The sequence below is a fragment of the Poecilia latipinna genome, unplaced genomic scaffold (assembly GCF_001443285.1).
Source record: "Poecilia latipinna isolate Pla-1442-1.1 unplaced genomic scaffold, P_latipinna-1.0 Scaffold2207, whole genome shotgun sequence".
NCBI lineage: Eukaryota > Metazoa > Chordata > Actinopteri > Cyprinodontiformes > Poeciliidae > Poecilia > Poecilia latipinna.
This window is the reverse complement of record NW_015114823.1, coordinates 51,294-63,972: the sequence shown is the minus strand read 5'-3', so window position 1 is coordinate 63,972 and position 12,679 is coordinate 51,294. Positions and strand designations below refer to the sequence as shown.

The window sequence follows — 12,679 nt, the reverse complement described above, 5'->3', positions numbered from 1 at the left end:
GGTTGAATGGATGGTTGGATGAATGGATGGACAGATGGATGGATGGATGGATGGATGGATGGATGATGGATGGATGGATGGATGGATGGATGGAAGGTTGAATGGATGGTTGGTTGGATGGATGGTTGGATGGATGGGTGGACGGATGGATGGATGGATGGATGGATGGTTGGTTGGTTGGTTGGATTGATGAATGGATGGTTGGTTGGATGGATGGATGGTTGGATGGACGGATGGATGGTTGGTTGGACGGATGGATGGTTGGATGGACGGATGGATGGTTGGATGGACGGATGGATGGTTGGATGGATAATATAAATATATTAAAATTAGAATGCCAGTTTCGGCTTTACTGCTGTAAAACGCAACATGTTCTTCCTGAAAACAAACAAACACTCATAAATAAAACGAATCACGCCAAACCAGTGGTGTTAAAGATCCCATCGTCGTCCCAGAAACCCGGAGCCCTTCCAGCTCCTCAGCATCTTTAACCCGCTACACTGATTCCCTTTGCCGGGTACAAAGCTGCGGCTTCCCGTTCACCCGGCTCACCTCCTCCGGCTGAGCTGTCCGTGTCCTGCTCGGAAGCTTCTTCATGGGTCTCCCACTCCGCGGCAGGGTCGCCACGGTGTTAAATCGTATCCATTTATGGATAATCTTTCTAACTGTGGAGTGATGCAGCTCCAGACTCTTTGAAATCAGTTTGTATCCCATCCCGGCGTTGTGCATATCTACAACTTTAGACCGGATGCCTTCCGGAATCTCGTTTCTACGAGGCATTTTTTCCCATTGATATTTAGTGAAATAACAGATAATGTAAATCTGGGGGGAAATAATCCACTTTTGTCAGCAACAAGGAAGCGCCTCGAATCATTTGTGTTTACTTCCGGTGTACACCGGAAACGCGATTAAAAACTTGCGATTTATTTTATTTTTATTTAAATGTGTTTTTTCTCAGCTAATTGGCTAACAAGCAAGTTTTAAACAAAACAATCGTGATTTCATAATATTGTCACATAATAAAACAAACGATACGTTACTTTTGTTCATTTTTAAGATCGTCACCTTCCTAAAATAATAGCCAAAGTAATTTTTGGCCAAAAGGTTGTTTTGTACCTAAGACATCTCTTGGAAAGAAAGAGGTGGTGATTTATTTTTGGAAATATGACAGAGGCCATAATTTTAGGAACGTAATATGTTAAAACAAACAAATATTTTAATGGAAAAATCTTGAGTTATGGAATCTGCATAACCCATCATACCATTTTGAACTGTTCCTGCATAAAGTGTTTCTTCTTCCTTGCTTTGTTATTTTATAATGGTTTTGCTTATTTTCATAAATTTTCTTGGCATTATTCATGGAAATAGTAGGAATCGCACATTTTTATTTCAATTTATCTGATTACATACTTTCCACAAATTTAACCAAATATTTGGAATGTCTTGAAACTCAGATGTGCTGTTCTAGAAAATTTCTTAGATTTAGCACAACTTTCAGTTTTTTCTCACGAATTTTTGACTTTTCAAACTCAGAAATTCCCAAGTTTATTTCTAGAAAATTTTATCTAAAAAAAAATGTTTTCTCACAAATTTTTGAATTTTCCAACTCAGAAATTTGCAATAATTCCTGGAAAATTTCTGGGATTAATCTCTGAATTTCTGAGTTTTTTGGCAAAACTTTACTCCATTTTTTTTCTACCTACAACGGCCCAAATACTTCTGATATCCGATGTTAACTGGAGAGAATCCTCTATGTTTTCTTCATATAGTTGTTAATGTGTTATCGTGTTATTAGGAAGTTCAATCTGTCTTTGTAAACTCAGTTTCTGTCACTTCTCCCAGGTGATTTCGTTCCGTCTTTATTGCTTGGCCCGTTAAAGTATTTGCACCCCAAGCTGCCACATTCCTATCTGCATTCCTCTAACCCGCTGACCTTTGGTGACCTTCCAGGGCGCCTCCCTTCCCTGTGTCCGTCCAGCTGCCGCTCGTCAGTAACCGCCGTCACTCCTGATAAATATAGACGTCTAAGGAAAGATCCCTCTGCCACAAGGTCGGTGTCATTTCTTAGAGTCAGATGTATCGTTCTTAAGAAACCTTCATGAGCCTCAAGTTTAAAACATCACAGCTGCCCAAAGCAGAAACACACAGAAACAAGTTCTAAATATTCTAATGAAAAACTTTAACTAAACGCTTTGTTTTATTAAAACAACACTGAAGTTAATATTTTTCTAAAGTGATGAAAAGAGGATATCTGTGATGAAGGGTCAGTGATGATACTGAGGATTATAAAGATGAAGATGATAAAGGTGAACAAACTGAAAAATACAGAAAATGAGGAGGAAGATGATAAGAAGAAGAAGAAGATGATGTGACGGTAGTCAGGAACATCATGATGCTGCTTTTACTAATGATAATAATGATCAAGATAAAAGAGAAAATAATTATGAAAATGTTAATGAAAACGAATAAAATGAAGAAGAAAAAATAGGAAAAAAGAAGAAGATGATGGAGTTTGTTCATAACTTTTCTTCTCACTGATACGTAACTGAAGGACTTTAAAATAAACCTTAGAAAAATATAAACGTGATTAAAGTTTAGGTTAGTTAACCCTTGTGCGTGCGAGGACTGAGGCAAATGATACAGGTTTTATGGGTGTGGGGTCGGTTGGAGACACAAGGGTTGAAACGACGGCACGTTGTAAAAGAGGAGCAACTTTCTGCCAAAAATATTAATCTTAGCAATTTCAGAAAAGGTCATTTCTGAGTTTGAAAAGTTGAAAATTTGCTAGTAAGAATAAAGAAATTTTGAGATTAATCTTAAAGAATTTTCAGAAAAAAACTGGAAATTTCTCATTTTTTTCTGAGATTAAAACATTAGAGTTTTTTTTTCTCAGATATTTTAAATTCTGCAAACTCAAAAATTTCTCTCCCTCAGCAATTTCTGAGTTTCTTTTCTATAAAATTTCTGAGATTAATCTAGAAATTTCTCAACACTTTTTCCTGGCAAATGTTAAACTTTTCAAACTCAGAAATTTCCTTTTGCGAGTTTTCTCAGCAATTTTCTAGAAACATTTCTGAATAATTGCCAGTTAATTTAAAAATTTCTGAGATCAATTTTTCTCAACATTTTCCAGCAAATTTTCAAACTCAGCAGCTCAGAATTTTCTGATTTTTTTTTTCTAGAAAGTTAAGGTTAATCTCAAAATTTCTTTTTTTTTCTTCTTTTAAAACTACAAATGTCCAAGTTTTTTCCAAGATTTTTTTGCCCGAAATTTACATTACTTGGAGAATTACTCCAAATAGTGATAGTAACTAAATGAGAAGACATTGTTGAAACGTGTAGTTCCCTGTATTATGGAGACTCAACAGCAGAGGGCGCAATTATTCCATTTAATTGTCAAGTTTTGAATCTCAGCGGCTCAAGAAAAGCAGCGGAAACGTCTCAAGTATTTCATACTCGGCAGTTGGAGACAGAAACTTACAGTTTAGTGGAAGGTAAAAATTCAGATAATGGGTTTCCCCGGTCGGTTCGGTGGAGGTTTGTTCCTTTAAGATCCAGCATCTTCAACAGAAGCAGGAAAGATGACGGGAAGCCGTGAAGTTGCACAAAAACAGAGAAGAAACAGGAAATGCAATTAATTAACTAATAAAATAAAGTTTTTATTCTGCTTACTATTCAAAATCATTGTTTATTACGATAGATAGATAGATAGATAGATAGATAGATAGATAGATAGATAGATAGATAGATAACCAAACCTTCTCATTTTTCCATTTAAACATTTTATTTATTTACATTTTATTTATATTTAATTTTTTTCTCTATGTTGCTATTCAAAACAAGCAGACAAAAGACAGTAAACAAAACAAATAAACTAATTATTTATTGTCTTAATTGTTTTTTAAAAAATAAATGTTTAAAAAAAATAAATTTCTTCATGCCAGTCTATTTAATAATTTTAAATCCTTAAACAAGAGTTTAAGGATTTACTTTGCTGGCTATCAGAGTTGGGTAACTTCAACTATAGTTATTTACTTGAGTAACTTTTGAAAAAAAATACTTTTAGAAGTATTTTTACTACCCCATACTTTTTATTTGAGTAAAAATATGTTGAGGTAGTGCTCATCTTACTTGAGTACTCACCTCTGAAATTGGTCACAGCTTAAATTTCTCTCTGGTGTTTGTTATTAGCATTTCCTTAATTCTGAATATGTCCATTTGCGCTATTTAATCAACTTTCACTTAGCATTTTTTTAACCTTAATTTGCCATTTCTACGTACAGTTACTCAAGTAAATGTAACTGAGTAAATGTAAGTAGTTACTACCCAACTCAACTGCCCCTGACTGATAAATGTGAAAATCTGTCTGTGAAATAATGGAAATGCTCCGTACCGGAAGTGGCTTTGGCGCCGCCTGCGTGCGGCTTGACGCAGCGTCGGTTCGGAGCCGTCGTCGCTCCAGCAGCTCAGGCAGGGAGGGGACGGGTCCAGGCTGGTAACCGGGCTGGAACAGGGATAACCTGCAGCCTCCCGTCTCTCCTCGGATGCTCTGATGGAGTGAACCGGCCGGATATGCGCTTTTATTTCCCGTCTCCGTCGATCATGGAAACGGTAAGCCGCGCAAACAGCTGTTCGGATTTGTAGCGGCGCGTTTCCAGCTGTTTTTATGGGTGGTGGGGTGAAGAGGAGAGGATGAGGAGGATGAGGAGGAGGGGGAGCAGCAGCAGCACTGGGGTGTTGATGGGAAATAGCCACCTTAATATTGGATTAAGCGCAACGGTTTTGCGCCACTTGTGTTAATCGCAGCCACAGATTTTAATCCAGAGGTGTGACATCTTCTGGTGTAATCTCGTTAATTAGGCCTGCATCATTTACAGGATGATTGGCACCTCCCACCATGATGTGATAGCAGCGTTAGGCTACCTTGCACGGAAATGTACGATGTCTGTTCCCCAAGACAGCGTTTCATTCTCCCTCCCAGCAACACAAACATCACAGGCCCGCTGAATGTTTTCACAAATGGGCGCCGGAAACGTTAACAAAAGAATAAAAATATTAATACAAATCCGCCGGTGACACAATTCATGATGACACCCCATTTCCATTCCCTCCACATGAATGTTAACAGCTGCGCCGCATATTTCTACCGTAACCTACACAAGCCTGACACAGTTATTATTCTGTCTTTTGCGTGAATGATTTCATCATGCGCATTTATCATTACCATTATGAGGTGTAGACGCTCTGACACGCACGATGGTTGAATCAGTAGAGTGAGGGGGAAAGGAGGTAATGAGTGTTTTTGTTTTCCAGTAAGAGAGTAATGGATGGATCAGAGGAAATAAAAGTTAGTCTGTTGGTTATACCCACTTATCCAATGCAGTATGTTACTTTTAAACATTTTTTTACATATTTGATGAAACAGCCACTATGTGGTGACAGTATAGTAGATAAACTGTGACAAAATCCAACTCCTCTGCCTTCTCCCAGTACTCCCAGTACTAACTAAAAACAACCAATCAGAGCCAGAAGGCGGGTCTTAGCGCTGTCTGTCAAAATCTATAGTACGTACAGATAGCATATGCTAAAGCTAGGCATGAGCATATATGATGGTGGATAAACATTTCTCTGCCTTTAGCACGTGACTACTTAAGGTTGCCTGACAGCGCTAAGACCCGCCTCCTGGCTCTGATTGGTTGTTTCTGGTTGGTGTGGTGAGTTACTTCAGACAGAGGAGATCAATCTTTTCACAGATTATCTGTCTCATACAAACTGTCATGACATGGTGACAGTTTTAACAAATAAAAAACAAATATTTTATAAAAGTTACATACTGCATCTTTAAGGGAAACGGTGCCTATCTTCTGGGGTCATTGGGTCAAAGTTGGGGTACATCACAGACAGGTCACCAGTTATCACACAGCAAACACACAAACATAACAAACAACTATTGCTCCTAACAGCAATTTTTAGAGGCCAATTAAACTAATAGTCATGTTTTTGGTCTTTGCTAACTTTCGTACTATGCTAATGCTAGCTCGAACCAGCTCTTTTTTTTTGTCTTTTCTATAACAACAACAGCAATACTTGCTACAATATATTCTTTATTGCAACCTGTAGAGGTACTTAAGTTATTATTGCTGAGTAATTGTTGGATTAATGTTTTGTAAGTTAAGAGTTTTTACAAATGAACTGGATTGACCACTCTAGTCAAAATTCCACTTTATTTAAATTGTACTTTGGGAGGAAGTTAGCGTACCGGGACAGTCACTACACTGCAAAACACACAAATATTACCAAGTATTCCTGGTCTAGTTTCTTTTTAGACTTTTCTAACTTTCTGTGATGGCTAGCTGTGCTGCAGTGCTAGCTACTAGCTTAAAAAAAATCACGTTTAGGTGTTTCTCTCAGCCTCTATGCCAGTGCAACATTCTTTGTTAGCATCTTCTTTTTATATAAAAAACAAACTTAGATAGTTTTGTTGAAGAAATTACAATTATAAACAACTGCTTTCCTATCCTGTTGTACTAGCCAGCTGTGCTAACAGCTAACAATGCTAACGCTATCTTAGGGGTTTAGTGCTGGCAGTTCTGATTGTCTTTTTATGTAAAAAAATAAACAATGAAACTATTGAACCGATCCCTGATAATTTCCCGCAGCATCTATCCATATCATCTGCTGCTAATGTTAGCGTCAACGTAAACAGGAAGAGGTAGCAAGTCAGTTTAGGATGCTTTATTTGTTATCTTTCTATCATCATCTATGTGCTTCACAGAAAACACTAGCTCTTATTATAACAAGACATTTTTCCCATATTATAAGTAAAATAATCTGCCAGTGGAAAAATAACTTTTTCATCACCATTAATTAATTATTTATTAGTATAAGCTTCTATATTTCACTGAAAAGTTACTTGCAAGTCGGTTTTGTCTCATTTAAAGTGTAAAATATATTTGCATTAGAAACTAGACAAACTTGCTAAGATTTTGTGTTTTTGCAGTGATAGACAATCAGATGTATTATTTACTTATATTGATCTAGTGATCATTGCGATATGTATTGTTATTAATTCATTGTCCATCCTTCATTTGTGTTGTTTAAAAAAAACTGGCCTTGTGATTTCTTATCCTTTCAGGTTCATCTGGCAGCCCAGTAACCTTAGAGCCGAGGGGTCAGAGGTCGCTCACTAAAAACCCACATCTGTCCCTCTCATCCCTGCACCCCACGCCACCCTGTTCCCCAATCCCTAATCCACATCTTCAATCCGTTCCACCTCGTCTTCCTCACATCTTCCCCTGACAGAATCCCTCCTTACAAAAACCAGCAGCCGTACTTTTCATGACGAGGAAGAAGCTCCTCAGCAGGCCGTCCTATCCCCTCCTGTGAAAACTCCTCAGGCCTCACCATGATGTGCGAGGTGATGCCCACCATCTCAGAGGACAGCCGTGGAGGTGGCGGCGGTGGCTCGTCCTCTCCAGCGGGGGGCGCAGGCGGGATGGGAGGCTACGGAAACCGAGATCCTCGCAGTGGCAGCGGTGGCGGTGGAGGAGCAGGAGGAGGAGGAGGAGGAAGTGATGAAGGGGGAAGCTCTGGTAACTTGGAGTCGCTGATGGTGAACATGCTGACGGAGAGGGAGAGGCTGCTGGAGAGCCTGAGGGAGACGCAGGATAGCCTGGGGACGGCGCACCTTCGCCTGCGAGAGCTGGGCCACGAGAAGGAGTCCCTGCAGAGGCAGCTGTCCATCGCCCTGCCACAGGTAGAAACACGGCTTTAACTGGTGGGACGCCCCGCATGGCAGCATGCTTCCATCCCAGACAATACAGTACAGTGATGAGGAAAAGTATTTACCAACTTACAGAGCTCTTAAAGTGGAAAAATTCACATTTTGCCCGTTTTTGTGCTTCCATTTAGGTCTCTACTGCTTTTAAAAACAAACCCGGCGCCTATGGAAAAAAAAATTCCCAGCCATTTTTTTGGGAATAAGTTCATGTTTTTTATTGTCTGGAAAATGAGCTGTTTCAAAAACCTTCCAGGATCTAACCTCACAAATCAGCAGGCACTGCCCGTTGCCTAGCAACCGCAGCAGAGTTCCGTCCGTCACCTAGCAACCCAAGTGGAGTATTTACCCCTTTACAGAATACAGAGGCGTGGCCTGCAGCAGATTATTTGAACTTAAAGTGACAAGACATCATAAACCAACTCATTCTGAACTGAGTAGGCTAAAATCTCAATATCTAAGGATGATTTTGTGCAAAAATAGTACCTGATAGACATATCATAACCTGTTCAAGGAAGAATAATAGGTCACTTTTAAGAAAATGTTTCAGATCATCAGAACATTTTAACATCAGACAAACTGCCTGTGCCACTCAGCTGGCAGCCACTCCTCTTTGCAGAATCTTTCAAATTCAGTCGCATTTGATCATGAACTGTCTCTTCAATGCAAAAACACAAATCTCACCAAGTATTTTCAGTCTAGCTTCTAGTGCAAAATCTCATTTGAAATAAAGTATTACTATTACTGTGATGGAACAGATGAAAAGTTTGTATCTTATTGAGTTGAGACGATGCTACAGTTTGAATTTGCAGTTTTAGCTAACAGAATAATACATACCTGCATGCAAAATCAAAACAAAGTCTGGGCTCCACTTGAAGGTAGACAGTTAGTGCCCTTGTGCTGAATTATTGATGCTTCAACCTGTAATCAGGATGTTGTTGTTGCAGCTGGTCCAGGTGGCGCTGGGTCGGCCCGGTACAAACAGTCAAACTGCAACAGCTTGGTCACACAATTCATCAGTTTTATTTCTTTTAGACAAGATAACAGAAAATTAACTGTCAAAAAGATCGTTTAGTAAAGTTTTCTTTTTGTTTTTATAGAAAATGTCAAAGAACCAAAGTAGAAACTATTATTTTAAGCCGAAAAAGGTTTTAGTTTTATATTCCTCTTCTGATTTTCAGTATTTTTGCTTTAAATTCGTTACAAATTGGAATTTTATCTTATATCCTTATAAGACAGCATAGTTCTTCAGAGAAGCTATGGACCCAGCTAGAAGTTTGGGCTTTGCACAGAATATTTTACTTTATGTAAGATTTTTAACCCATAAATCTATTTGAATCTTTTGTTTCACAACAAAAAGAAATTTAGAAAGGTAGTAATAACAAAATAAGAAATATAATTACATTTTTTTATATAAAATACCTTTTAAGATACTTAACATAAGTACATATTGTCACTTAAGGTATACTGCATAATTCTTAAAATAAAATGCATCAATATAATATTGTGATTTTAATAAGCTGTTAAGTGTTACAGTAACTGAAGAACTTTCAAATAAATAATACAAACTGAAAATATTTTTAAATGAAAAAAAATATTGGATTATTCAAAATAATAAAATAATATTCAAATAAAATTAAATAAAATAAAAATAAAAGAAGCGTGAATAGAATCATTAAATATTAGTAGATTTGAAAAATGTATAACTTATCATTAGACTCTTAAAATAAAAGATAAATGCATATATTTGGACTGTTTTGAATAAAAAATAAAGCAAATTAAAATATATTTAAACTTTACTAACTTTATGAAGATCTTTTACATGATTCTCAATGATAAACTGAGATTCAATTTAATTATTCATTTTAGAATCGTAATTCTAAAATGAATTACGGAGGAGATAAAATGTAATTAAATCAGATAATAAAAAATATTCTGCTCATCCTGAAATCACTCCCTTCTTTTTTATCGCTAGTTAATAAAACTGTTTTTACCTTTAGCTTACATTTTTCTGGCATAATCCCTTATTGAGAAATAAAAAATAAAAATAAAAAAATGATTAGACAGAATATTTTATCATTCAGACAGTTGAAAATGGTTTCAAACTGATAAACTAACAGCACATCAGATTCTTCAGATGTTTCAATAACAAACTGAGACCACCCAGAACCTTAAGATGGAGAGAAAATGCTGCCAATATTATGCTACATTCCAGAGCTAATCAGGTTGTAGCTGCAGTCGACCCAGAAGGACTCCGTCTCTATTTTCAGGCAGGAGTCTGGTGCCTCAGGCCGCATGATTCCTCCCTGTTGTTTGCACCTTTTGGGGTTTTTTCCTCCTCTGTCGCTCCGACTGAATGATCAAAATAACTGCTGGTGCCGAGGTGCTGCAACGCAGAGTGACCGGACATGAAAGGGCCATATTACCTCAGGAAGAGCAGATCAATACAATCACGCACGCACGCATGCACGCACGCACGCACATGCAGATTGAAGAAAACATGGATTGGTGTAATACACAGATGAGTTCACAGAGTTTGTCTGCCAAGACTGGAAAACAAAACCAAAAAGAGAAAATATCTTAAAGATAAGAAACACAATGAAATTCACACTGCAAAAACACAAAATCATACCAAATAATTTTGATCTGTTTTTTACTGCAAATACATTAGTACACTTGAAATAAGATAAAACTAACTTACAAGTAGCCTTTTAGCAAGATATAGGGGCTTGTTTAAATAAATAATTCCTTAAAATTGATTAAAAAAAAAGTTCTGGCTGCACTGGCAGATTGTTTCATTTATAACATGGGAAAATGTCTTGTTATACGTATTTGGTAAAAAAGTCTACCCAAATTCTGAGTAAGGAATCAAATTTATTTCATATTTTAAAATTACATCATCAGATGAACCAAAATATAAAATTAAGTAGAAATTTTTGTATTTTAAAAACAAAAAATACAACAGTAACAAAAAAATAACAAAATCAGGCAAAAGAGATATTTTCTAAATCAGTTTCTTTCAATATAAAACTTACTACCCAACTCCTTACTTCCCCAGACTATACAGTGCTGAGGAAAAATATTTACCCCTATACAGAGCTCTTACAGTGGAAAAAAATTCACATTTTGCACATTTTTGTACTTCCGTATAAGTCAATGCTGCTTCTAAAAACAACCCAAGCACTTAAAAAACCCCACCAGCCGTTTTTTGCCAATAAGTTCATGTTTTTTGGTGTCTGGAAAATGAGCCGTTTCAAAAAAGTCCAAAATGTAACGTCCCAAATCAGCAGTCACTGCCCGTTACCTAGCAACCACAGCAGAGTTCCATCCGTCACCTAGCAACCCCAGTGGAACTCCGTTTCAGATCAGTTTCTTCAATTAAAAACTTATGAAATTTTAACAAAAGCTGCAGGTGTGTGTCTTGAGTCTGGTGAATCTTTGGTTAAAACATGTTTGTTTTTCATTAAGTGGGTAGAAAATCCAGAAATTTTACTCAAGTAAGAGTAGAGATACTTCATAATAAAAGTACTCAAATAGAAGTTGTAAAAATACTCCAAAGTACATTTATAAAAAAAATAAATGTCACTAGTTACTATCCAACTCTGGTTTTAGTTAACTATAATAACCTTGGTGGGAATAAAGGGTATGGAAGTTGTTTGTGAACAAAAAGAAAGCTACAGAAGAAGGGAGGAAAGTGTTTCACTCCATTTTCCCATGAATTAATCCCAGTGTTATGATATCCTCTGGGCCCAGAACATGCCATCTGCACATAGTGATTTCCTCCCTTCTTTTCAAACGCTTGCCCTCCTCTCATTCCTCTCCTGTCTCTCAGCCCAGCCACGCTGCCTGAACACGCTGTACTTTTTTAATGCATTTTGGCTGAAATGCAGGCGCCTCAGAAAGAAGGGTCTGAAGCGCCTGTTTGCTGTGCGTGGGGTAAAGTGATCACTGCTAACACGTGGAGCGAAGACAGCAGCAGCAGCAGTGGCGACGTGCATGCATCAGTGCCCTTTAATGGCTCGTTTGCATAAGTGAAAACACGCATGAGTTGATGCACACGTGTTCGAGGATGTGCTATGTGTGTCATGAGTGTGTCACGCCATGGTCGCATGCGAGTCAGAAAAAAACGCCAAAAACAGGAATTTAATCTCAGGAGAAATCTAAGAGAGGCAGAGATGAACGTGGTAAACGCTGATAAGCAACACCACAAACAGGATTTCAATTACAGCTATTGTAAGCAATTGTTTTGATTATTCCAACAATTAATTGAGTAATTGCATTAAACAATTCCACTTTCTCTGGTAGCTATTTAAGACACTAAAAGAAATATATGAGTTCCTTTTTTAGTGAGAAAACATTTTAGCACTTAAAAAAACATTTTACAAAGCAAACTGACCTATTCCTTAGAATCTTCCTTAAATTTTAGTGTTCTCATTTTTTAAGCATTAATGGGAATCTCCTTGATGGCTTGGAGACTAAACAGCAGCCTGTTATGCTTCTGACTTGCTCTGGCTGTTTTGCACACATTTCACTCCTCCAACTCTCTTTATGATGAAATTAAATAATAATTTTAATTTTTAGCTCTTCAAAAATATGAATATGATGTAAATCCATGTAATATCTCTTAAATGGAATCATCTTTTCTCTTCTAGTTGAACTAAGTATATTTTGGAAACGTTCTGCAATTAATTTGCGAGTCTTTAATAATCGTGCTCTTATTTTGAAGGGGGTGAAAACCGACGACGCAGCAGTTCCTGTTTCCTCTCCTCAAGTTCTCTTTTTATTTTTCTCCCAACAATGTTACTTCAAACAGGAACAAAATAAAACACGGACATTAGAAAACACGATACAAACATCAATACAATGTCTAAAGGCATAAAAATCGTGTCAAAATTAAAATGG

The 12,679-nt window shown here is 37.2% G+C and overlaps 2 protein-coding genes across 5 annotated transcripts in view; one reads left to right on the top strand and one right to left on the bottom strand.

Moving 5' to 3' along the window:
• Positions 1-893, bottom strand: part of LOC106936727 (uncharacterized) — an 8,785-nt gene extending 7,892 nt beyond the window's left edge. The window contains exon 1 of the mRNA XM_015017910.1: positions 553-893. Within this exon, the coding sequence (XP_014873396.1) occupies positions 553-780 (228 nt within the window). The 5' untranslated portion in view covers positions 781-893. The remainder of the gene's footprint in view (positions 1-552) is intronic.
• A 3,536-nt stretch (positions 894-4,429) lies between these two features.
• Positions 4,430-12,679, top strand: part of ppfia3 (PTPRF interacting protein alpha 3) — a 40,364-nt gene continuing 32,114 nt past the window's right edge. For 2 of the 4 annotated variants that reach the window (XM_015017907.1, XM_015017906.1), the window contains exons 1-2: positions 4,430-4,611; positions 7,136-7,756. In XM_015017907.1, the coding sequence (XP_014873393.1) occupies positions 7,406-7,756 (351 nt within the window). In that variant the 5' untranslated portion in view covers positions 4,430-4,611; positions 7,136-7,405. Of the gene's footprint in view, positions 4,612-7,135; positions 7,757-12,679 lie in introns of those variants that run through there. The other 2 variants (XM_015017908.1, XM_015017909.1) reach the window with 2 other exon arrangements.